At 44.5% G+C, this 27,175-nt stretch overlaps 1 protein-coding gene across 1 annotated transcript in view; it reads right to left on the reverse strand.

The window, feature by feature from the left end:
- The window catches only part of LOC121543021 (E3 ubiquitin-protein ligase znrf2-like), a 94,400-nt gene extending 74,495 nt beyond the window's left edge, over positions 1 to 19,905 (reverse strand). Inside the window, exon 1 of the mRNA XM_041852694.2 lies at positions 18,854 to 19,905. Within this exon, the coding sequence (XP_041708628.1) occupies positions 18,854 to 19,265 (412 nt within the window). The 5' untranslated portion in view covers positions 19,266 to 19,905. The remainder of the gene's footprint in view (positions 1 to 18,853) is intronic.
- Positions 19,906 to 27,175: the final 7,270 nt, after the last annotated feature.

Below are 27,175 nucleotides of genomic sequence, written 5' to 3' on the forward strand. Positions count from 1 at the left end.
CTATGCACAGCAGACCGCCGGGATTTCCTTGTCCCATCACGCTCTAGCGACTCCTTGTGGCGGGCCGGGCGCCTGCAAGCTGACTTCGGTTGTCAGCTGGATGGTGTTTCCTCTGACACATTGGCCTCCGGGTTAAGCAAGCAGTGTGTCAAGAAGGAGTGCGGCTTGGCAGGGTCGTGTTTCGGAGGACGCATGGCTCTCGACCTTCGCCTCTTCCGAGTCCGTAGGGGAGTTACAGCGACGGGACAAGACTGTAACTCGCCCTTCTGCAGCTTGCCACGCACCCACTCGTCCAATGACATGACTGCTTAGCTGTGTTTTTAGCTTGCTAAATAAATAGCTACATACACTACATGACCAAAAGTATGTGGACACCTGCTCATCGAACATCTCATTCCAAACTCATGGGCATTAATATGGAGTTGGTCCCCCCTTTGCTGCTATAACAGCCTCCACTCTTATGGGAAGGCTTTCCACTAGATGTTGGAACATTGCTGCAGAGAGCATTAGTGAGGCCGTGCACTGATGTTGGGCGATTAGGTCTGGCTCGCAGTCAGTGTTCCAATTCATCCCAAAGGTGTTCGATGGAGTTGAGGTCAGGGCTCTGTGCAGGCCAGTCAAGTTCTTCAACACCGATCTCGACAAAACATTTCTGTATGGACCTCGCTTTGTGCACGGGGCATTGTCATGCTGGAACTGGAAAGGGCCTTCCCCAAACTGTTGCCACAAAGCTGGAAGCACAGAATCGTCTAGAATGTCATTGTATGCTGTAGCGTTAAGATTTCCCTTCACTGGAGCTCAGGGGCCTAGCCCAAACCATGAAAAACAGCCCCAGACCATTATTCCTCCTCCACCAAACTTTACAGTTGACACTATGCATTGGGGCAAGTACCGTTCTCCTGGCATCCGCCCAAACCCAGATTAGTCTGTCGAACTGCCAGATGGTGAAGTGTGATTCATCACTCCAGAGAACGCATTTCCACTGCTCCAGAGTCCAATGGCGGCGAGATTTAGACCACTCCAGCGAACGCCTGGCATTGAGCATGGTGATCTTAGGCTTGTGTGCGGCTGCTTGGCCATGGAAACCCATTTCATGAAGCTCCCGACAAACAGTTATTGTGCTGACGTTGCTTCCAGAGGCAGTTTGGAACTCGGTAGTTAGTGTTGCAACCGAGGACAGACTTCAGCACTCGGCGGTCCCATTCGGTGAGCTTGTGTGGTCTACCACTTCGCGGCTGAGCCGTTGTTTCTCCTAGACATTTTCACTTCACAATAATAGCGCTTACAGTTGACCGGGGCAGCTCTAGCAGGGCAGAAATTTGATGAACTGACTTGTTGGAAAGGTGGCATCCTATGACGGTGCCACGTTGAAAGTCACTGAGCTCTTCAGTAAGGCCATTCTACTGCCAATGTTTGTCTATGGAGATTGCATGACTCTGTGCTTGATTTTATACACCTGTCAGCAATGGGTGTGGCTGAAATAGCCGAATCCATTAATTTGAAGGGGTGTCCACATACTTTTGTATATATAGTGTATAAGCTAGCCTATTAGCCACACTATGACTGACTTGAGGTCATTGCCCTTGCTAGTTTGAATGTATTGACATTCCCAGCCTTAGTTACATTCATCAGTTTTTGTCCAAAAGATTGTGTCATTGAAACTGAAACAGTGCATCCTGAATGGCTGGAGGCAGCAAACAATGTACCAGGCCAGTTGTGATTTACAACCTGATAGCAACATTTGTTGGACTACTAAGAAATGTATTGGTGAATTATCTATACTGAACCAAAATATAAACACAACATGAAACAATTTCAATTGTTTTACTGAGTTACAGTTCATATAAGGAAATCAGTCAATTGAAATTAATGAATTAGGTCCTAATCTATGGATTTCACATGACTGGGAATACAGATATGGATATGTTGGTCACAGATACCTTTAAGAAAAGGTAGGGCATGGATCAGAAAACCAGTCAGTATCTGGTGTGACCACCATTTGCCTCATGCAGCATGACACATCTCCTCGCATAGAGTTGATCAGGCTGTTGATTGTGGCCTGTGGAATGTTGTCCCACTCCTCTTCAATGGCTGTGCGAAGTTGCTGGATATTGGTGGGAACTGGAACACGCTGTCGTACACGTCAATCCATAGCATCCCAAACATGCTCAATGGGTGACATGTCTGGTGAGCATGCAGACCATTAAATATCTGGGCCATTTTCAGCTTGCAGGAATTGTGTACAGATCCTTGCGACATTGGGCCGTGCATTATCATGCTGAAACATGAGGTGATGACGTCGGATGAATAGCACAACAATGGGCCTCAGGATCTCATCACGGTATCTCGGTATCATTCAAATTGCCATCGATAAAATGCAATTGTGGTTGTTGCCCGTAGCTTATGCCTGCCCATACTATAACCCCACAGCCACCATGGGGCACTCTGTTCACAACATTGACATCAGCAAACCGCTCGCCCACGACGCCATACACGTGGTCTGCGGTTGTGAGGCCAGTTGGACGTACTGTTAAATTCTCTAAAACAACATTGGAGCCAGCTTCTGGTAGAGAAATTAACATAAAATGATCTGGCAACAGCTCTGGTGGACATTCCTGCAGTCGGTATGCCAATTGCCCCATCTGCCCCATTTGTGGCGTTGTGTTGTGTGACAAAACTGCACATTTTAGAGTGGCCTTTTATTGTCCCCAGCACAAGGTGCACTTGTGTAATGATCATGCTGTTTAATCAGCGTCTTGATATGCCACACCTGTCAGGTGGATGGATTATCTTGGCAAAGGAGAAATGCTCACAAACAGGGATGTAAACAAATTTGTTCACAACATTTGAGAGAAATATGCTTTTTGTGTGTGGAATATTTCTGGGATGTTTTATTTCAGCTCATGAAACATGGGACCAACACTTTACATGTTGCGTTTATATTTTGATTCTGTGTATATTAATCATGCATTAAACTGCATCCATCTATTCTGCCAACAATGCCTTACTGTACGTCATGGAATTTTGAGTAAAATATAACCTATTTTTAAAACCTGGTTTTGTAGCATAAACTGGGAATTTGATACTTTTAACTGATATTATGATTGTCTGTTTGTTTCATATCTGCAAAGCACTTAAAACACTGTCAGTTCCACTTTCACTCATGACAATGAGCTGCCATCAGATGCCTGTTCTCTATGCTCTGTCCTTTACCCTCTTAGCCTAGTCTGCTGTTCCATATGCTCTGTCCTGCTCCACTAGTCTCAGCTCATCGTCCTTCAGACAATAACAGTCATGGTCAATATAATACCCGCGCTAGGGTTATTGCTTTGAGGAAGGTAGGGAGATAGATAACACCCGGACTAGGGTTAGTGTTTTGAGGAAGGTAGGGAGATAGATAACACCCGGGCTAGGGTTAGTGTTTTGAGGAAGGTAGGGAAATAGATAACACCCGGGCTAGGGTTAGTGTTTTGAGGAAGGTAGGGAGATAGATAACACCCGGACTAGGGTTAGTGTTTTGAGGAAGGTAGGGAGATAGATAACACCCGGGCTAGGGTTAGTGTTTTGAGGAAGGTAGGGAAATAGATAACACCCGGGCTAGGGTTAGTGTGGGAGATAGATAACACCCGGGCTAGGGTTAGTGTTTTGAGGAAGGTAGGGAGATAGATAACACCCGGGCTAGGGTTAGTGTTTTGAGGAAGGTAGGGAGATAGATAACACCCGGGTTTTTTTATTTTTTTTATTTCACCTTTATTTAACCAGGTAAGCCAGTTGAGAACAGGTTCTCATTTACAACTGCGACCTGGCCAAGACAAAGCAAAGTAGTGCAACAAAAACAACACAGAGTTACATATGGGGTAAAAAAAAAAACATAAAGTCAGAAATACAACAGAAAATATATATACAGTGTGTGCAAATGTAGCAAGTTATGGAGGTAAGGCAATAAATAGGCTATAGTGCAGAATAATTACAATAGTATTAACACTGGAATGCTAGATGTGCAAGAGATTATGTGCAAATAGAGATACTGGGGTGCAAAAGAGCAAATTAAATAACAATATAGGGATGAGGTAGTTGGGTGGGCTAATTTCAGATGGGCTGTGTACAGGTGCAGTGATCGGTAAGGTGCTCTGACAACTGATGCTTAAAGTTATTGAGGGAGATAAGAGTCTCCAGCTTCAGAGATTTTTGCAATTCGTTCCAGTCATTGGCAGCAGAGAACTGGAAGGAATGGCGGCCAAAGGAGGTGTTGGCTTTGGGAATGACCAGTGAGATATACCTGCTGGAGCGCAGACTACGGGTGGGTGCTGCTATGGTGACCAATGAGCTAAGATAAGGCGGGGATTTGCCTAGCAGTGATTTATAGATGGCCTGGAGCCAGTGGGTTTGACTGACGAACATGTAGTGAGGACCAGCCAACAAGAGCGTACAGGTCACAGTGGTGGGTAGTGTATGGGGCTTTGGAGACAAAACGGATGGCACTGTGATAGACTACATCCAATTTGCTGAGTAGAGTGTTGGAGGCTATTTTATAAATGACATCGCCGAAGTCAAGGATCGGTAGGATAGTCAGTTTTACGAGGGCATGTTTGGCAGCATGAGTGAAGGAGGCTTTGTTGCGAAATAGGAAGCCGATTCTAGATTTAACTTTGGATTGGAGATTCTTTATGTGAGTCTGGAAGTTGAGTTTACAGTCTAACCAGACACCTAGATATTTGTAGTTGTCCACATACTCTAGGTCAGACCCGTCGAGAGTGGTGATTCTAGTCGGGTGGGCGGGTGCTAGCAGCGTTCGATTGAAAAGCATGCATTTAGTTTTACTAGTGTTTAAGAGCAGTTGAAGGCTACTGAAGGATTGTTGTATGGCATTGAAGCTCGTTTGGAGGTTTGTTAACACAGTGTCCAATGAAGGGCCAGATGTATACAAAATGGTGTCGTCTGCGTAGAGGTGGATCTGAGAGTCACCAGCAGCAAGAGCGACATCATTGATATACACGGAGAAAAGTGTCGGTCCAAGAATTGAACCCTGTGGCACCCCCATAGAGACTGCCATAGGTCCAGACAACAGGCCCTCCGATTTGACACACTGAACTCTATCTGAGAAGTAGTTGGTGAACCAGGCGAGGCAGTCATTTGAGAAACCAAGGCTATTTAGTCTGCCAATAAGAATGCGGTGGTTGACAGAGTCGAAAGCCTTGGCCAGGTCGATGAAGACGGCTGCACAGTACTGTCTATTATCAATCGCGGTTATAATATCGTTTAGGACCTTGAGCGTGGCTGAAGTGCACCCGTGACCAGCTCGAAACCGGATTGCATAGCGGAGAAGGTACGGTGGTATTCGAAATGGTCGATGATCTGTTTATTAACTTGGCTTTCGAATACTTTCGAAAGGCAGGGCAGGATGGATATAGGTCTGTAGCAGTTTGGATCTAGAGTGTCACCCCCTTTGAAGAGGGGGATGACCGCGGCAGCTTTCAATCTCTGGGGATCTCAGACGTTATGAAAGAGAGGTTGAACAGACTAGTAATAGGGGTTGCGACAATTTCGGCGGCTAGTTTTAGGAAGAAAGGGTCCAGATTGTCTAGCCCAGCTGATTTGTAGGGGTCCAGATTTTGCAGCGCTTTCAAAACATCAGCTGTCTGAATTTGTGTGAAGGAGAAGCGGGGGGCATGGGCAAGTTGCAGCAGAGGGTGCAGAGTTGGTGGCCGGGTTAGTGGTAGCCAGATGGAAAGCATGGCCAGCTGTAGCAAAATGCTTGTTGAAATTCTCGATTATTGTAGATTTATCGGTGGAGATAGTGTTTCCCTAGCCTCAGTGCAGTGGGCAGCTGGGAGGAAGTGCTCTTATTCTCCATGGACTTTACAGTGTCCCAAAACTTTTTGGAGTTAGTGCTACAGGATGCAAATTTCTGTTTGAAAAAAGTTAGCCTTTGCTTTCCTGACTGCTTGTGTATATTGGTTCCTAACTTCCCTGAAAAGTTGCATATCGCGGGGGCTTTTTGATGCTAATGCTGTACGCCACAGGATGTTTTTGTGCTGGTCAAGGGCAGTCAAGTCTGAGGAGAACCAGGGGCTATATCGGTTCTTAGTTCTGTATTTTTGAATGGGGCATGTTTATTTAAGATTGAGAGGAAATTACTTTTAAGGAACAACCAGGCATCCTCTACTGACGGAATGAGATCTATATCCATCCAGGATACCTGGGCCAGGTCAATTAGGAAGGCCTCCTCGCTAAAGTGTTTTAGGGAGCGTTTGACAGTGATGAGGGTGGTTGTTTGACCGCGGACCCGTTACGGACGCAGGCAATAAGGCAGTGATCGCTGAGATCCTGGTTGAAGACAGCTGAGGTGTATTTAGAGGGTATGTTAGTCAGGATGATATCTATGAGGGTACCCATGTTTAAGGATTTAGGGTTGTACCTGGTAGGTTCGTTGATAATTTGCGTGAGGTTGAGGGCATCTAGCTTGGATTGTAGGATGGCTGGGGTATTAAGCATATCCCAATTTAGGTCACCAAGCAGTACAAACTCAGAGGATAAATGGGGGCAATCAATTCACATATGGTGTCCAGGGCACAGCTGGGGGCTGAGGGGGGTCTGTAGCAAGCGGCAACAGTGAGAGACTTATTTCTGGAAAGGTGGATTTTTAGAAGTAGAAGCTCAAATTGTTTGGGCACAGACCTGGATAGTATGATAGAGCTCTGCAGGCTATCTCTACAGTAGATTGCAACTCCACCCCCTTTGGCAGTTCTATCTAGACGGAAAATGTTATAGTTGGGGATGGAAATTTCAGAATTTTTGGTGGCCTTCCTGAGCCAGGATTCAGACACTGCTAGAACATCAGGGTTGGCAGAGTGTGCTAACGCAGTGAATAACTCAAACTTAGGAAGTAGACTTCTGATATTTATGTGCAAGAAACCAAGACTTTTGCGATTACAGAAGTCAACAAATGATAGCTCCTGGGGAGTAGGAGTGATACTGGGGGCTACAGGGCCTGGGTTAGCCTCTACATCACCAGAGGAACAGAGGAGGACTAGAATAAGGATACGGCTAAAGGCTTTAAGAACTGGTCTTCTAGTGCGTTGGGTACATAGAATAAAGGGGGGCAGATTTCCGGGTGTTATAGAAAAGATTCAGGGCATTATGTACAGACAAGGATATGGAAGGATATGAGTAAAGTGGAGGTAAACCTAAGCGTTGGGTAACACTGAAAGAGATAGTATCTCTAGAGGCATCAATTGAGTCGGTCTCTGAGTGTATGGGTGGAGGGGACAAAAGAGCTAACTAAGGCAGGTTTAGCTAGGCTGGGGGTCTACAGTGATATAGTACAATTAGAGATAACCGAAACAACAATAAACTAACCATGTTTGGGCTGAGGCTAAACATAAACAGGATGTAGTACCGTAAAAAAGGAACAGTCCAGCAGATATCAGCTGTATAGCTGAGTTATCATAAGGTCCGGTGGTGAAGTGCTAGTGAGTAAGAGGCCACGGCTAGCGTGTGCTACGTCCGTTTTGTTGTAGCCAGCTGGTAGCGAAAGAATCCGGAGTTAAAGGTCCAGTGATTCCGGCGGAAAAACTGATATGTTCTGGGTCGATAACGCGCAGTGCTGACTGGCCGAATATCCGGTGATCAAAGTCCAGTGATTAAAATTAATCCCGGAAAAAAAATCAAATGTTCTGGGTGAAACACTGCTAGCTGTGGCTAATAGCAAGTAGCTAGTCCAGTAGCTAGTTCAGTTTAGTGAGTAGCGTGTGCTAACGGGCCAGGGCTAGCAGATGGATGGAATCTTCGTGGTTACGTCGTAACCACATCAGACGATTTCGTCGGCAGACCAGTCGTGTAGGATCGGCGGGGCTCCGTGTCAATACTATGTGGTCCCGTCCGGTTGATAGAGAGGTAGATAGCCGGGAGATGGGCCTAGCTCAGGTTGATTAGCCAGACCACAGCGTCCGATTTGTTGTAGCCAGCTGGTAGCGATTAATCCGGAGTTAAAGGTCCAGTGAATCAGTGATTCCGCGGAAAAACTGATATGTTCTGGGTCGATAACGCAGCTGTGCAGACTGGCGAATATCCGGTGATCAATGTCCAATGATTAAAATTAATCCCGCGGAAAAAAATCCAATGTTCTGGGTGAAAACACCGCTAGCTGTGGCTAATAGCAAATAGCAAGTAGCTAGTTAGCTGGCTAGCTAGTTTCAACTGGAGATTCTAGATTCTAGATAAAGGTAAGTCAATAATAGAATCCGTTCCACATTGAGTGAGGCGGGTTGCAGGAAAGTATATCTTGTAGAAGGATGAAAAGTCTGATAGGGAAATATGTACGAAAAATGTACGAAAATAGGGTATTTACAGGCTATTTACAGACAGACGATAAAAACACAACTGCACTACTTCGCCATCTTGGAACAAAGGGTTAGGGTTAGGGTTAGTTTATAAACATACAGGGTAGCTATGTGTGCAGTGACAAGAGAAGACCAGAGCAGAGCAGGGCCACAGCTAGAGCCCCCATGTTTCACACCCAGCAAGCACAAGTCAGATACAAGGCGCAGACACATTTACATTTTAGTCATTTAGCAGACGCTCTTATCCAGAGCGACTTACAGTTAGTGAGTGCATACATTTTAATTTTTTATACTGGAATCGAACCCACAACCCTGGCGTTGCAAATGCCATGCTCTACCAACTGAGCTACATCCCTGCCGGCCATTCCCTCCCCTACCCTGGACGACGCTGGGCCAATTGTGCGCCGCCCCATGGGTCTCCCGATCGCGGCCGGCTACGACAGAGCCTGGATTCGAACCAGGATCTCTAGTGGCACAGCTAGCTCTGCGATGCAGTGCCTTAGACCACTGCGCCACTCAGGAGGACACCACAGTACCTCCCTCTCTACACACCCTTTCTCCCACTCCAGACTGCTCCTGCTGCAAAACAAACCACTGGCTGGCGGACTATCCTAATACTGTATGTCTAGTGATGTGTGTACACACAAGCATTCGCTGGGCGGAGGGCGGGAGCATTCCGGTTGGTGCACCAGCACAATACCTGCTGACAGCAAACCTTAATAGCCCACAGAGCAAAAAGCAAACTGCCTGCCACTCTTGTTCTGGACCCTCTGTTCACAAGTGTGTGTTTGTGTGTGTGTGTTTGTGTGTGTGTGTGTGTGTGTGTGTGTGTGTGTGTGTGTGTGTGTGTGTGTGTGTGTGTGTGTGTCATGTGTGAGTGCATGCGTGAGTGTGTGAGTGCATTTCCATGTGTGTTGTCTCACAGCCAGTTGAGTGAGCAGCAGGTGCTGCAGTTGACAAAGACACACTGACGTACTGGATCTCTACCTCCATCCCTCCTCCTCTGGTCCCCTGCCATCGGAGCAAGATGAACCTCCAGATCTAGTTTCCTGAGCGGTGTGGCCACCGCAGAGACCACCATACGCTCCTGTCATTAAGTGTGTCACTCGTAAAGACAAACGGCATCTTTAAAGGTGGAATGACAACTATTTAAAGGTGGAATGACAGAGCTTTAAAGGTGGAATGACAGATCTTAAAAGGTGGAATCACAGTTTTACAGGTGAAGCCAGGACCATGTGAGTTAATGGCGGGACTAATGAGACATGTTGCCACATTAACACACAGCCCTATCAATAGATGACACGGCTCAGATGCATGACTGGCAGTCAGGCCTGGGACGGAGAGGGGAGACCAGCTGCTGGCTAACGGACAGACAAACAGACAGACAGATGGGTGGACAGGCAGACAGACAAGACAAAGACAGGCAGGCAGGCAGGCAGGCAGGCAGGCAGGCAGGCAGACACAAATACACAGCGTCTAAACAGAACGGCAGCCTGCGTTCATCAGAGAGAGGAAACTTACTGAGGCAGGTTAATAATTAGGCAGAGCCTTATGCTGACTCACATCCACAAACTAATAACCTGTTGTTGGGACACATTAACCAGCGACATGGCATAATGGCTCTGAGTGTCAGTGTGTGTGTGTGTGTGTGTGTGTGTGTGTGTGTGTGGTGGGGAATTTCCATCTTAATGACAGAGTGGGTTGTCTACAGGTCCCTAAGGTGAGGCAGGGCTCGGTATAGATTAGCTGTCACTGTGGTCAATGATTTAGCGAGACCCACCTTGCTCTAACTGAGAAAAGAAGGGCAAGGTAGCTCCCGATTTCCCATCACCATGTCATCTATCACTCCCCCATATCACCCATTCACACCACAGGACTCTCTGTACTCTATACCCATTCTGGGACCTTCATATTTCTCTCCTGTTTGTCTTTTATTCTATCCTCTCCTGATCACTTCTTTCATCCTTCAACTTGAATGAATTTCCTTTCTACCATCTCTCTCTCTCTCTCTCTCTCTCTCCCCCTCCCTCTCTCTGTCAATTCAATTCAAGGGGCTTTATTGACATGGGAAACATATGTCTACATTGCCAAAGCAAGTGAACTGGATAAACAAAAGTGAAATAAACAATAAAAAGGGAACAGTAAATATTACACTCACACAAGTTCCAAAATAATAAAGACATTTCAAATGTCATATTATGTATATATACAGTGTTGTAACGATGTGCAAATAGTTAAAGTACAAAAGGGAAAATAAATAAACATAAATATGGGTTGTATTTACAATGGTGTTTGTTCTTCACTGGTTGCCCTTTTCTTGTGGAAACAGGTCACAAATGTTGCTGCTGTGATTGCACACTGTGGTATTTCACCCAATGGGAGTTTTTCAAAATTGGATTTCTCTCTCTCTCCCCCTCCCTCCCTCTCTCTCTCTCTCTCTCTCTCTCACTCTCTCTCCCTCTCTCTCCCCCCTCTCTCTCGTTCTCTCCCTCTACCTCCTCTGACTTTAACAGTTCACTTTGAGCTCTTGCCTCTACAAGTTGAGAGCAGAGGAATGTGCCAGTCTGAAGAGAATGAAGGAGAGCCATCACAAATTAATGAATGTCTGCAGCTAAGTGCACTTGTCGTCAGGCAGATAGGCAGGCAGGCACAGAGACATGAAATCTCAAGCGCACGCTGTGCTGGGGAGGAGCGACGAGGGTTGAGAGGAGGAGTTAACAGAGAGAGAGAGGCCGCTCAAATGGTTCTTATGCTAGTATTGATAGATTATGAGGACGGTAGCCCAACATGGGAATAACACAGGACAGTCGTCAGGCAAAACAAGACAGTGACACTCTCTATCTCTCAGTCAGTGTGTGTGTGTGTGTGTGTGTGTGTGTGTGTGTGTGTGTGTGTGTGTGTGTGTGTGTGTGTGTGTGTGTGTGTGTGTGTGTGTGTGTGTGTGTGTGTGTGTGTGTGTGTGCATGCGTGCGTGCGTGCGTGCGTGCGTGCGTGCGTGTGTGCGTGCGTGCGTGCGTATGTGTCCTTCACATGACTGTAGTAAGTGAGTGGTGAGAAAGGCATTACCCATGCTGCTGTACTTTGATCACTGTCACATGAGAGTTTACATGACGAAAAGAATGCCAGAAGAGGTGAATGGTTGGGCAGGGTCAGCTTGAGTCCATCTGGGAAGCAGTATTTTCACTACTGATTTGACATTATTATACCACTGTAGTTTCACACACAAACACACACACACACACGCACACACACACGCACACACACACACTCTCTCTTGACCAAGCCTTCCTCTGTAATCCAACCATGACGGTTATAGGAGACAAATGCTGATATATTCAGTCCATAATTAATATGTTCCCTCCCATAGGCAGCTCAACCGCAATTGATTTTTCAATCTGTTTACTGTTAGCTCTGCACTGCTGCCTGCCATATCGTCTGATGTACAGACAAGCTCTCCCTTCTTTCTCCTCTCCTCCTCTCTCTCTCTCTCTCTCTCACACACACACACACACACTCCTTTCTTTCACCTTTGATCACCCTTATTCTTCTCCTTTTAACAATAGAACCTCTGAAGCAGTCATATTGACTGCTCATGAATTAATTGATTTTATTACTCTGCCGTTTTTTAAGTCATGCCCCCCTCTGTCCTTGACTTTTCCTAAATAAGTCTCTATAACACCCTGCCTCCTGACAGTAGGGCCTGCTCCGCTCCGACAGTTGAAAGTGCAGTGCCCAGCTGATTATCACGCGGATAATTGCCTCGAACCTAAACTATACCGAAACTAATTTCACACATATAACAACAGATTCAATTAATTAATTAACGTATGATGGGGAGAAAGGGGGAGAATGGGTGAGTTGATGAGCGAGGGGAAGCGAACGATGCATAATTATGTAATTACCAATTGTGAATGAAGAACAGGGCGGGCCATTCTATTGTATTGATCAATTCTAAATATAATCTTCAAATGGTATTTTCCCCTATATCAGTCCACCCAATAAAGCAGTCTACTCTGCCCAACTTGGAGTAGGCTACACAGAGAGAGTGTGCGTAATTGTACATGCTGAACGGATTTCAATATCTAGGAAAATATCCACATCGGGCAGCAGGTGAGCCAGTGTCAGAGAATGTGGTGATGAGGCTTGTGGAACCTTGCGTTAGCAAGGCGAGAAATGTCAACGTGGACAATTTCTTCACTTCACTGTCATTGGCGAACAAGTTGCTTGCAAAGAAAACAAGTAGGCCAGCACCATGAACAAAGTGAGACAGGAGCTCCCTCCCTCTGCGCAAAATAAGGCACCTGCACATCCATTGTACTCCACAATAGTGCTGAAGAATGACAAGACGACGGGACACAATCAAGAGAAAACCGGAGACTATTACTCACTACAACCAAACAAAGGTATGTCAAAGTGTGTCAAGCAAGTGCAAGTTACGAATATTCAGTCAACTGTTAGGACAAGTGGATAACAGCTAAATGAAATCCAACTGATGCCATTGCGTGAAGACGCACACAAGCACGAGCTGACTATTTTTGACTGCTGTCATATCGACACTATTCATTATAATGCCATTATTGCTTTTGTGCTGTGTTTCACTATTTATCAAGGCCACTTGGCGCTTATAATGATGTTTAGGCTACTGTTGTTTTCATCATTTGACCGCGCGTCTTGACTGTGCGTCTTGGTGGTTGGGCTATTTTTATTTATTTTGTCATGAAAAAAAAAAACTGTTACTGTGTTCCAACACATATGCTTTCTGTTTCATAGTTGTAACAAAGGCAATCCACTAATAAAATTGATTGAATACTTGAATTTCTGTATTTTCTGTTTTTTTTTGTTTTTACATGTGGCATACAGTAACATAAACTAATGAAAATTCCATTGTGTTATTTGAAATAAAATATAAATAGTATTCTAATGTTACCCAAGGCCTTTATAAACACAACCAAATGATTATTTTTGCGATAGCATATATTAAATGTATTAATTACACTGTTAAAATGTTGCAGTCAGAATGACTGCTCATTAGCTTGAAGGGGGGGTCCGTCGAGGCCCAGCGGTTCTAGTGTTAATCTGTCTTTTTGTACTCCCCAGTGTTTCCTTTCCTCAATCCTCATCCGTCCATTTTCATCCCTCTTTTCTTTTTACCTGTGTAAATGGGCCTCTCCTAGAGCAGCAGCGTCTATGTATGTCATGCTACAATGGCCAGAGTAGAGGACACCAGCTGACCTTTAGTAGGCCATTTACTACTGTTTATTACCAGGAGCTGCAGACTGAGAGGAGAGGAGAGGAGAGGAGAGGAGAGGAGAGAAGAGGAGAGGAGAGGAGAGGAGAGGAGAGGAGGGGAGAGGAGGGGAGAGGAGAGGGAGAGGAGGGAGAGGAGAGGAGAGGAGGAGAGGAGAGGAGAGGAGAGGAGAGGAGAGGAGAGGAGAGGAGAGGAGAGGAGAGGAGAGGAGAGGAGAGGAGAGGGATCATGGAGTGAGATGCTCCAGTTGTTCACTTAAGTCATAACAAATATGTAGCCTATCTTCTAATATAGGCTAACTTCTACAGCTTGTAGTTGCGTGCTCCGTCAAATGAGCTAAGCTTCAAAAGGAGAAGTTGTCAAAACTAGCTTTCTGGGCCACCACTACAGACCAAAGCACAGACCAAGACATAGACCATAACACAGACCCAGAAACATGCAACCAAAAAGCCCAGGCTCAATACAGACCACAAAACTATTAGCACCAAGACAGCCCTAAACCCTAGCTGACCTCCCCTCAATGCTCCTCTCCTCACACCACCTTTCCTCTGGTTCATTATGCCCTCCAGCATTCAAGGCAGTTCAGGGCATTACATAACACAACCAGCCTGGACTTTACACCGTCAGAAAGCAGGTATCAGACCAAATGACAACTCAACGTCCCAAATGGCTCCCTGTTACCATAGGGCTCTCGTCAAAAGTAGTGCACTACATAGCGAAAAGGGTGCCATTTGGGACGCAAACAAATAAAAACACATAATCTTATTGGAGATGGAAAACAATTTATAATTCTTTCTACTTCTATTTCTATCACCAAGATTTCTACGGGAAACACCTGTGGAAAATGTGGATTCCCTGACTCTTCTGTCTTGACTTGTTGATACCTTAGGGATCTTCCATCACTGAGGAAAGAGAATAACAGGAACCTACAGATTAATATTTCACCCAGGAGACAACTTTCTCTAATGCTCTCCTGTCCTTCCATCTGACTGGGCTTATAGCTGGGGGCCATTGGCAGCAGCCAGCCAAATAGCACTGCAGGACGGTGGTATAGCACTATACCTTCAGCAGTGCAATCTTAGTGAATACTCACAGGGAGACAATCTTCCCTCGTTTCAGCCTGTAAATCAAGCCAGCTCGGCTCCAGCTTTCAAACAAAAGAAGAGTCTCCATGAAACTGCTACTACATGAAACATCTATTTCAAGTTATTTACTATTAGCTGTCTATAACCCCTGTCTCCCAGCAGTTAGTCATTCACCACACAGAGGAAGACAGTAGGTAGCGCCATGAGGATTCCCCTGAGATGAGCTTCATTGACAGGACACTAAAATTACAGCCTACTGAGTCTTCTGAAGCTAGTCTTCCCTCCCACCATTCATGTTATTTACTCAGACATCACTGTGTTTTAAGGGGCAGAGAACAACTATATACATTGGGTATTCAATCTGATGAAATGGGAAGGAGATATTTCAAAGCAGATGTTTTCTTTCTGGGTGTCTGGGCTAGACGTTGGATCAGATTGCAGGTCGGTCGGTTGACCCCTTTATTACAGCAGGTATGTGTGGACCTGTTCATCTGTTCCAGGCCCCTCAATGTTACAGGAGGGGGTCGCAGTTCTGGAGCGACCCACTAGGTGTCATCCTCCGACAACCTTGGGCACCTCCTTACTCACAGTCTGGACTAATCATCATCCTATTGGTGTCACCTGTGTCTACCTGTTCACCTGTGTATTTATGCCCTCACTTCCCTGTGTTCCCTTGCTCAGTTTTCTCTGCTAGTTTCTCTATGCTCAGCAGTACATATCAGTGTCTGATCGGAGAAGTATGTACAGGTACTCGAGAAGTGTTCTCACTGTTTCTTTATTATTTCAGTCATAGTTACTATTTCGTATTTTGACTGTCAGCCTGTTTTTGGAGACTTATTTGCTCCACCTTTCTTTTATCGTGTTAAGTCTGTTGTTTTGTTTCCTGGCTTCGGGACTACCAGTAAAGAACCTTGTTTCACCATCTCTGCCTACTGCCTACTGTCTATCCTGCACCGCACCTGGGTCACACCTCACCCCAACCCTTACACCTCAACGTCTTAGTGGGGGCAGGAAAGGTGTGACTCTGATAAACAATGTGATACATGACACCACCTGACACACTTTGTACCACAGGTTGTCCCTGACGACACAAACATAATATTAGAACTAGCTAGTATTTTAAAAAGAAACAAAAAAGACTTAATGGTATAATTCCTGTATGTTCTTTCTCTGTTCCAGAATTAGGACCATCCTGCTTTCAGACAAACATATTTACAGTAATTGAGCAAGTTTTTCCTTCCTGATAATACTTTCGTAACATGACAATGACTCAGCCACATAACTATAATGTCATTATCAAAGAGAGAGAGAGAGAGAGAGAGAGAGAGAGAGAGAGAGAGAGAGAGAGAGAGAGAGAGAGAGAGAGAGAGAGAGAGAGAGAGAGAGAGAGAGAGAGAGAGAGAGAGCTCAAACAGCCATAGAGAAAGAGTCCAACACAGTAAAGAGAAAGCTGCTTGGTACACTGTGCCTGTTAATCCCTATCCTTCCAAGGACAACAACATTCTCTCACTCACTACCACCAGTGAAAAGAGCAATAGAACCAGATATAAGCACTCATAACTGAAATAAACATGGTTTATAAAACATTGTGTCTTCAACTCATTAAACATGAAATACTTGAATAAAGACAAAAAAACATATTCACTGTTGTTGAATCTCAAAAAACAGAAGTAGATCCCAGCCAGTCAAAATAATGTGTGTGTGTGTGTGTGTGTATGTGTGTGTGTGTGTGTGTGTGTGTGTGTGTGTGTGTGTATGTGTATTTGCATGTGTATGCATGTGTCTGCGTGTAAAACAGTATTCCCCCTCTGCTCTCAGATACACAGGAGTCTAAATTCTAACTGTGTTTCCATCTGAGTGGAGCTGATGTGGTTAAGGCTCACCCTGACATGACACGCCACGACCTGGGTGCAGAAAGAAGGTCGAGAGCAGAGAACAGACTGGCCTCTCAACACAGAACACAAGAGCTGCCGGAGAAATTCCATCTGAGCAACCAACGACTCAACCACTCAACGACATGGCTGCTCTGTTTTCACCACAGGTGCTCCAGCTGTGTGAAGTCTGAAATTACACCAGACATGATACCCAAGGCATATACTGTCTGTATGCTATATTGTGTGAGAGTGAATAGCTGGCCTGTGGTGCATACAGTACGTAAAGTTTTCACTTTTACCAGACATGTTTCTTAAGACTATTAAGTGACATCAGGGATTCTGGAGGCTGTGTAGTCTATTCTATTGTGAGAGTGAACAGTGCAGCTGAGTTGAATATATCTGTGAAGTCTGAACCTGGTTGTTTCCTATGAAATGATAGCAGGGCTTCTGCAGGCTGTGTATGTTATGTGAGAGTGAACAGTGCAGCTGAGGTGAGTGGAGGACAAATCAAATTTGTGTTTTAATCTAATTGCAGCTTGAGATCAGGGTGAGTGTATCAAAGTAGGCACAAGGGAGAGAGAAGTAACGTCTGAATGAGCAGGGCTGCAGAATGTGGAGAGAAATTCAATGGGTTGAGCTGATGATTGAATGGTTCAATCAGTTGGTGCTCGATTATTTAGGTCTACATTCTAATGGGAGAATACATGCCTCCTTGACCTGCACGGTCCATCACTGGTCAACCACACGTTCCAAAGACGGGCATATAACCTTACAAACACCATGGTCCGTCCCAATTGGCACCCTATTCCTATAGTCAAAAGTAGTGCCATTTGAGACACATCCCATGTTGGACTTGATTAATTACTTGAGGCATGTTAGGTGAGGCATGTTAGATGAGGCATGTTAGGTGAGGCATGTTAGATGAGGCATGTTAGGCGAGGCATGTTAGATGAGGCATGTTAGATGAGGCATGTTAGGTGAGGCATGTCGAAGCATCCCTTTCTAAAAGTTAAATAAATAAGAAAGAGAGTCCAGCTAATGGATTTAGAGTGTCAGAGGCAAGTGAACATTCAGAGTCATGAGAATTGCTGAGCAAATATTCCCCAGGCCCAGATAATCCATGTCATTTCTCCCTCCCTCTCTCTCTCTGTTTTATGATGATAATTCCCCTCAGAGATAGGGAGAAAGCAGAGTGAAATTACTTTCTCTAAATTAATCTCTCTTTCTCTCTCTATCCAGCATGTCTGCAGCTCACTGCAAAGTAACCACAATCTTTTAATTGTTTTATTTAATTTTTTAATCTGTTAAATTCCTAGACCAAACTAATCCTCAAACAGCACGGCAGAAGAGAAAGGCAAACAAGCCAAGCCCTGCTGACACTGAGTTGACAGTCCGATCTGGACTAGGCAGTCTCACTATAGACTGGACACAGACAGTAACCTCATTAGGCAGTCATTCTCATATCACTGATTAGCTTGGTCAATAACTACAGTAATAGGATATAACCGACTATTAACCAACTAACCAACTACTTCAAGCAGATATCAATGTCACTCTGTTAGCTACATCAGGCCCAATGCTAATGGAATAGACTAGAGGCAGATGCAGACTTTGTTATTGTGCTATATCACACACGTCCTTGTAGCAACAGGCATGCCTTGTTGAGTGAACTTTGATCACTAAACACAGACAGTTTATGGTTATAAACATGTAACCTGAATATCTGTCTGCTGGCACTGGTGGTGAGAGTTAGTCTAGTCTGTCTCCCCTACAACTATATGCCATGTGAGATGATCATTGACGGGACTATGTCATACTGAAGTGGACATGATGTGGGTTGTGGTTGCAGAGATCGGATGAATGCTCGCCATCATTCCAAAAAGATAGGCTGTTTTGTATCACATTCACTGCTGACAATGAACACTCCTTACTAAGGTGTGCACTGTAAAAGTCAATGATGGTGATGATGAGGAGGAGGATGAAGAAGGGGAAGATAAGGAGGAGGAGGAAGAGGATGAGGATGAGGCGGGGGCTATTGAATCATTGCCTATATATTAAGACTGTAAACTACGATAATCTAAAATGTTGTTACACTATTATTACACTGTTATTACTACAAACATGTCATCTAAGTTGCAGGTAGCTGTAAAACGGAGGTTAGGACACATTTGGTCCACACTGGTGAGTAACAGGTGTAAAACACATTCAGACAGAGAAAGTGAAAGTTCAGTGAATAAAACTGAGATTCAACGCTACACAGACACAAGTTGCTTGTTGCTACCTTATTGTCAGCCAGTCTCTTACCTCCAAAGAGGTTAGGCGAAAGGTGTGCTGGTAACGATCCAATCAACAACCGGGGTCCCCCTTGCCCCCCGCTGGACCTGTCCCTTTCTGCCTCCTCCGGGGTGCTGCTGCCAGACTCCTGCGAGCTGTAGGCTCCACTGCTGTTGGGGATGTTGATGCCTGACTGGGGTCTTGTCCCTGACCCTCCAGAACTGCCTCCCACGGACCTCGTCCTGGGGCCAATGTGTTGGCTGGAGGTCGCTGTGGTTCCCGAGGCCCCGTGAGCCGACGGGCCGTACGCGTGATAGCTCATTCCCATGGCTGCAGTCCTACCGTTCCCATTGCTGGTAGTAGAGGTGCTCGAAGGTAGATCCGAGCCCGAGTAAGCCCTGGTCCGTCCGTTAGCGGCTGGGCTGCTCTGCTTAGCCCCCATATCGGTTGCGGGTGCCAACACACGTCCACAGATTTACACTGAATTATTAAAGGGCTCGTGAAGCACGGCGGCGGTCAGTGAGTGTGCCAGATTTAAAACGCAAAGGGACAGAAGTACACGACCACCCAGCCCAGGACAATGTTTAAAAGAAAAATACCAAAAGTGGAAATTATACGATTTCCAATGACATGTTGAAAATGTCAATGAATAAAAGTAACTGACAGCGACGCAAAATAGCGGTTTGGAAAACCGTCCTTACCGTGCACCAAAAACAAAGTAAATATGCATGACATTAAAACTTCGCGCAGAGTTCAGAACATGTCACGACCATAATCCAGAATAAGTAGTTGTTGCCATTTTGCAGTTATCGAATCTTTCGTCGTCCCAGTTGCTTGTTTTGGATTAATATGCTTTGGCTGTTGTTTTCTGAATAATGACAGTCCTCTCCGCCATACCTCCTCTCTATCATACGAAAGTGAAGAGCCACGCTCCCCACGCTTCCTAGTTAGCCGACCGCAGGCAAGCACAGTGAAACTATTATAATGTAGGAGGAAGTGATGGAGGAAAGGGGATGACAGAGAAACAGCAGAGACGAAGCGAAAATAGCGGGGACGGGGCTCCGTGCGCACAGCACTGAGCACTGACTTGGTTGCGGAGTGAGTCGAGTTTGGAGGCGGATCCACTGTATTTGTGTGCGTCAGGTTACGTCACCACCAGCAGTGCACAAGCCTAGCGACATCAATAACAAGAGCATGAAGCCTCATTTCGGAGTGGCCAGTCTGGGCAATAGGATCAAGGACAGTTGGAAATGGTTGAGACAACTTTTAGTACCTGTTAAATTATACGCATTTGTTGCTGGAAACGAGCCACAAATAGCTCTAGGCAAACCTGTAAACTCAGTTCTGGTTCATGCCCCTCTTATAGAGCATAATAAACCATAGACTCTAGGAATAAACTGATCAACTTCATTTACATTTACATCATTTAGCAGACGCTCTTATCCAGAGCGAACTACAGTTTCAAGAATCCATTCACATGTAGGACATTCAATTATTTTTCGTTACATTTATTGCATAGGCCTACAGCCATAATATATACTTACCTATAATAGTAGGTCAGATAACCCAGTTAAGACATGACTATTATGTAACCTACAAAGGGTTAATCCAGGATCAAAATAACCTCTGCCACAACATTTTGAGTATCATTGTCTGGAACTTGTAAAACATTATACAATGTTTCAATTTGTTGATGATGTCACAATGACGATGATGTCACATATTTCTTGTTGACTCATATTTGGGTCTATTTAATAAAGTACACACAGCCACAAAAAAAAAAGACATTACACATAATTAACATTATTGCATGTCAATATTTGGAAAGGTTAAATCCCAGTGTCTATGTAACAGTGTTGCTTCCGTCCCTCTCCTCGCCCCTACCTGGGCTTGAACCAGGGACCCTCTGCACACATCGACAACAGTCACCCTCGAATCACCGTTACCCGTCGCTCCACAAAACCGCGGACCTTGCAGAGCAAGGGAAACAACTACTTGAAGGTCTCAGAGCGATTGACGTCACCGATAGAAACGCTACTAGTGCACCGCTAACTAGATAGCCATTTCAGACCGGTTACATCTACATACATAGAGAATGGTGGAATTGTCTCTGCTTTATTCAGCCACCCTCGAAGCACTGTTACCAGTCGCTCCACAAAAACCGCGGTCCTTGCAGAGCAAGGGAAACAACTACTTGAAGGTCTCAGAGCGAGTGATGTCACCGATTGAAACGCTACTAGCGCGCACCGCTAACTAGCTAGCCATTTCACACCGGTTACATCTACATACATAGAGAATGGTGGAATTGTCTCTGCATTATTCAGACGTATCACTGACTGTATTGCTATCTGAACACTGCTATTGCTGATAATATGGAGAGAATACCGATTGAGAGAGCACACTGATATAATTCGCTGGTTTGAATCCCCAAGCCTACTAGGTGAAACATCTGTTGCCCTTGAGCAAGGCACTTAACCCTACTTGCTCCTGTAAGTCACTCTGGATAAGAACATCTGCTAAAATGTAAATCATTATTTTGGCCCATGTATATTTACTGGGATGCGACCCTTCTCTGAACAGTATGAAAATGTATGCACTCACTAACTGTAAGTCGCTCTGGATAAGAGCGTCTGCTAAATGACTTAAATGTAAATGTAAACACAGCATTCATTCTTCCATTCACAATTATGAATCAGCAAAACATTTTTTACTTTTTTTACACGACCTTTTGACTTTATAAAATAAATATTATGAGACATTATTTGATACATTCTCTACATAGAAACATTTTACTTTACTTTCTCAAATCATATGAAATTGGACTACATGATCTTATGCTAGAGACAGGGTATTGAACATACTCTTGTGTTTATCATTCAACCAATCACATTTTAATGGAGAGCTTATACCTATGGAACATGCCATTGATGCTGCAACTAGCTCTCACAGTCTCACAGTCAGAATTAGACATTCATCCATGTTCCTCAAACGTCAAATTTTGAAGTTGTTGCAAACGTCAAATTTCGAAGTGTTTAAGGTTAAGTTTAGGCATTAACTCAGCATTTTTAAGGTTAGGGTTAAGTTTAGGCATTAACTCCGAAATCTTAAATTTAGGCACTAACACCTAATTATTAAGGTAAGGGTTAAGGTTTGGGATAGGTTTAAGACAATATCTCAAAAACAACTTTCTATCGCTTTCTTACTCCCATCCAGGGGCGGTGTGTTCAATAGGGCGATATGGGCGACGCACTGCCAAACGGGAAAAGGAAGGGATTTTTTTTCTAATCAATTATATCACGGCAACAGTAGTTATCAGTGTTGTAATCTAGACGTCTGATCTGCCACAGTGCCACTAAATGTCCAATCAGGCTAAAGTCGTGCTTCAAATGCCCCCCCTTTTGGGGCGATTTCAGTCAGGTTGAAAATCGCCCAGAAGTCTGTCATAGACTCCCATGTAAAATCTATTTTTTTCAAATATCAGAGCTTTCAATACAATCTCTATGGGTTTCTGAGGGCTTGCACTTACGCGCTTTCGTCATACGTAACATATAACCATGAACGTAACTAAGAAAAGAGCGGGTAGCAGCGTCAATCAATTCACTACTTCTATCAAAATGGCTAGGCTTCAGTGCAACTCGATTGTGTCTTTGAAAGAAGTTCCTTTTTGTCGGCGAACAAATGAAGATAAATTGGCAACGAAACAATTAGGACCTCCCAGACCAAATTTAATAATTCAACAGGTTTCTACTAAAGGGGGGAAGTCCTACACCCGAGGATTTTCCAAAAATTGGTACGAACGAAAAACCTGGCTAGCAGGCTGCGATGTAGCTAATGCAGTCTTCTGCTACCCCCTGCTTACTCTTTCACCCTGAAGGCGGCACGGCAGACAGCACCGCTTGGACAGCGACTGGTGTGTAACGGACATGCACCATCTTTCAGGAAAGATTAAGAAACATGAGCTGTCAAAGACCCACATGGATAGCTGTTTGAGATTGTCTGCTTTGGGGAGAGTGAACATTCCCACTCAACTGGATGAGGGATACAGGCTAGCTGTCCGCCGCCACAACGATGAGGTTAGTGTTGATAATCAAAAGTTTACTGGAGAACTGAAACTGACAAGGCTGACAAGATAGGACCCTTTTGTCCATTGTTATTGGATAGGAACAGAACTTATAACCAGCTCCTGACCTAAATAGATCTTAGCACAACATTTTACTCAACATATCATATTCCATATTCACTATAACAAATATATTTACTACGACATTAGCAAGAACCGCCACATCCTCAGCCGGCTAATCCAGTGTGTGAAGTTTTGCGGAGTGTTTGAGTTAGCTTTGCGAGGCAAAGATGAAACTGAGGGCTCCACCAACCCTGGTAAGCCAACACTTTTGAGATCAGTCAATAAATGCTTCTGGTATTGACTTATATGCTGCCCCTGTCTTCATGTTGTTGCTGGACATATCTTTTTTAAAATGTGTGTAGGTCACCTAAATCATCAGAAAAATTGCCCCCCCTGAGAATTTTTTCAGGAGCCGCCACTGCTCCCATCCACCATCCCCGTCCACAACGCCCTAGCAAAACCGAAACCTACTTGAAAGTAACAGCGCTCACTGTTGCCCCTTGTGTCCAATTTCCACATCATCTCCCGACATCCTCAGACATGGATGGACGTCGAATACTGGTGACCTAGCACCTAGCATCACGGGTGACCTAGCTGGGATTAAGACAGCCTCAGCCACTCTCTCGCTCACAGACGGAGCATGTATATGTTTGTGAGTGTGCATTTGTTTGTGTGTGCATGCGTGTGTGTGTGTGTGTGTGTGTGTGTGTGTGTGTGTGTGCATGCATGCATGCATGCTTGTGTGCACTTTTGTTTGTGTGTGCATGCATGTTTGAGTTTGAGTTTGTGCATTGAAGTGCATAACAGTGTGGTTAATCTTCGACCACATTTTCTCTCACTGCTTAACCTGGCTGAGCGCTGTATGACCTGCTGGCCTGCTGGCTTGTTGGTCTGCTGGCCACTGACACTGGGCCTGGTTGGGTTGGAAGCCTGCTTAACCCTGATCCCCAGTCTGCTGCCATTATGGAGACCAACAACACTGATGCATGATGGGAATAAGACATTTACATTTTAGTCACAGTAAGTACATTTTTCCTCAATAAAGTAGCTATTAGCGAAGTCGGAGCTAGTAAGGGTCTTGTACATGTAGGTCACAGTGGCTGTATGCCTTGGTTTAGCCGACTGACTACATGTACAGTTAGACACATACCTCTGCAGTCATGGTAACAGTTAATGATGAGTTTGCTGTATAATTAGATATTAACTGAAACAGATTTAATGTAGATTATAAGTGGACATGTTTTGGAAGGAATTGTCTGCATCCCAAATCACACCCTATTCTCTATAGTGCACTACTTTTTATGTAAGGAATAGAATGCCATTTGGGACATAGACATTAAATACAGTGAAGGAGAACCTCACCTCAGCATTGGCACTCAACCATGAACTAACTACAGTAAGTCCTCCCATTTCCTTCTCTAAAACAGGCTGATTGTCTCCTTCTCCCTCTCCCTGAGCTGACGGGAAACATTCCTCTCAGCTATTGTGAAGGAAATTCCTCGAATTGCAGCAGTTGGAATCCACCATTCAGCAGTCAAAAAGCCTTCGCAGGAGAATATTCTGCCTGCCTCAGAGAGAGAGAGAGACAGACAGACAGAAGAAGGAGAAAAGGAGCAGAGCTCTCATTCCGCAAAGTCTCTGTCTTCATATAGACCAATATCAATTATATTCTGACCTAAGTACAGCATGGTGAGATAGAGGTTCACACACAGAGGGGAAGGTGAGCGGTTAGCTAGCTAATGATAATTCTCATTCTTATCCCGCCTCCTCCCCTCTCAGAATAGCCCTGTTTACCTGTCAATCAATCGATGGTCATGCTGCAGGATTTCCACAGCAACCCTCTGAATTATGTTCAACATGGTGTCGTGATCAGAGCGAGAGGGAGGGAGGGCACTCAGAGCTCAGTTACCCAGACAATCAACTCATTGATATTCAGAACCTCATAGTGACAAAGTCAACAACTCTCACTGGGTTTTGTGTAGTGAGATCAAAATCAGTGTCACTTTAAATAGTGTTACTTTATATCCATAGTGTACACTCATGTACGTCTATGCATGTATAAAGTTCATGGGCATACAGAATGCATGACAGACAATCTAGTTTCACTAGAAAACCTCCATAGGGCTGTTTTATCTGAGAGACATGCAGCCGAAGTTGCATCAGAGCCATATAGATCCATTCTGAGACATACATCAGAACCATATAGATCCATTCTGAGACATACATCAGAGCCATATAGATCCATTCTGAGACACAAAATAACCATATAGATCTATTCTGAGACACATCAGAACCCTTTAGATCCATTCTGAGACATACATCAGAGCCATATAGATCCATTCTGAGACACATCAGAACCATATAGATCCATTCTGAGACAAATCAGAACCATAAAGATCCATTCTGAGACACATCAGAACCCTATATATCTATTCAGAGACATACCGTATACGGAAGTTTGATCAGAACCATATAGATCCACCCCCACCCTCCCTCTGTTCTTCCCTCCTCAGCCTTCCCTCACCCTCCTCGGCCCTTCCTCCGTTAGAACAGTCCTGGCTGTTCTGCCCACCTCGCCCCACCCTCCACCCTCTATCCAAATGGCCCTGGCTGTCTTCAAAGATAAAGATGTAAATCAGAAACAGACCTGGATCTGTTCATCAACTGTTTATCATGGTTTTATTGAGAGGTAATCTCTGTTAACCCATACGTCAAATCTTGCATAATTGAGAGGGTATTGTGGGCTGAGGGCTGGATCTGTTTGGCATGTCAAGCATGGGTCAAATTTCTCCTGGCTGCTGCCTTTTTTCTGAAATTGTTTAAAGCTCATATATGACTTTATGAAAAAGCCTCTGTTGTACTGTAGTTATATCTAGCAGATCCAGTTACGCACCAGATTGTCAGACTAAGTCAGTCTTGACATATTTCCACTGTGCTGTGAGTCTATTACAATGAATTAATTGGTGGGAGTAATGAGGACAATCAGGTAGGGGCCTAGTCCATTTTTAATGGGGAACATATGGAGATCATGTGCTGCATGGGAAGCAGAGCAATCCAATGACAACACAGAACAACTTTCAGATAAATCTAGCACGCTACCCCCCCTGCTGGCCAGTGTCAGAACTATAACTAGACAACACCATGACCTGATCTATCTGAATGCAAGTAGTGAGTACATGGGGCATCTGCAACAACCCATCACACAGAGTAAAATCATATCTAACCAGACAGAGGGAGTGGTATTGATTTGATAGAGGTCAAAGCAGAGGATATGTCACTTCCTCAAAACATGTATGTAAAACAGATCATAAGCTGAATGTGTGCGCAAAAAATGAAAACACTAAACACTACCCAGGTAATAAATAGCTATCATTACATATGCCCAAGGTGCTGCTTCTGCTGTTTGTACAGCACCTTGTTTATATTGAGCCTTCATGTTTGCAAAGAGAGCAGGAATATATTGTAAACTTTCAGCAGAACAATCAGCCACCATCACTATCAGCGTGTGTGTGTGTGTCTGCGTGTTTGTGTGAGTGTCTGTGCATGCGTGCATGGATGTGTGTGTGTGTGTGTGTGTGTGTGTGTGTGTGTGCATCTAACAGTCAGATCAAACCGTGTGTAGAGGTTGGAGGTCCAGACTCTGAGAGGAGTGAACATGGAGACACAAAAGCAGTGTAAAAAAAAATCTAGTTGTTTCAACTAATTATTATTAAGTAAGTGGTTCCACAGCCTTTTTTAGTTTACTCAACTTTTAGATCAAAGTGTTACCTAAACTTAACATATTTAGTTGGCCTTGGGAAAACTTTGGCAAAAATTAAGCCAACTTAAAATGATATGTTTGCTCAACTTCTCTGATATGTTCATTCAACAAAAAAATATGATTTGGGCATCTTCACTAAAGAATGGTGTGGAACTAGTTACATACAGACGGCGCTTTTGACATAAAAAGTTTCAACTTACATATCTGATACACGTTGACATACGTGCATGTTCATTTATACAGTAATTATTATTCAACATGTCCTCACCTAGGATTTGAACTCACCTCACATGGGATTTGAACTAACAATCTCTTGGTTCACGGCATACTGATCTTCCTGCAATGTCTCCACATTTGTGTCGATTGAGCACTGTTTGGCACAGTTGGTAGAGCTTGGCTCTTGCAACACAAGGGTTATGGATTCGATTCCCACGGGGTACCAGTACGGAAATGTATGTACTCACTACTG

The sequence above is a fragment of the Coregonus clupeaformis genome, chromosome 28 (genome assembly GCF_020615455.1).
Source record: "Coregonus clupeaformis isolate EN_2021a chromosome 28, ASM2061545v1, whole genome shotgun sequence".
NCBI classification, from domain to species: Eukaryota; Metazoa; Chordata; class Actinopteri; order Salmoniformes; family Salmonidae; genus Coregonus; species Coregonus clupeaformis.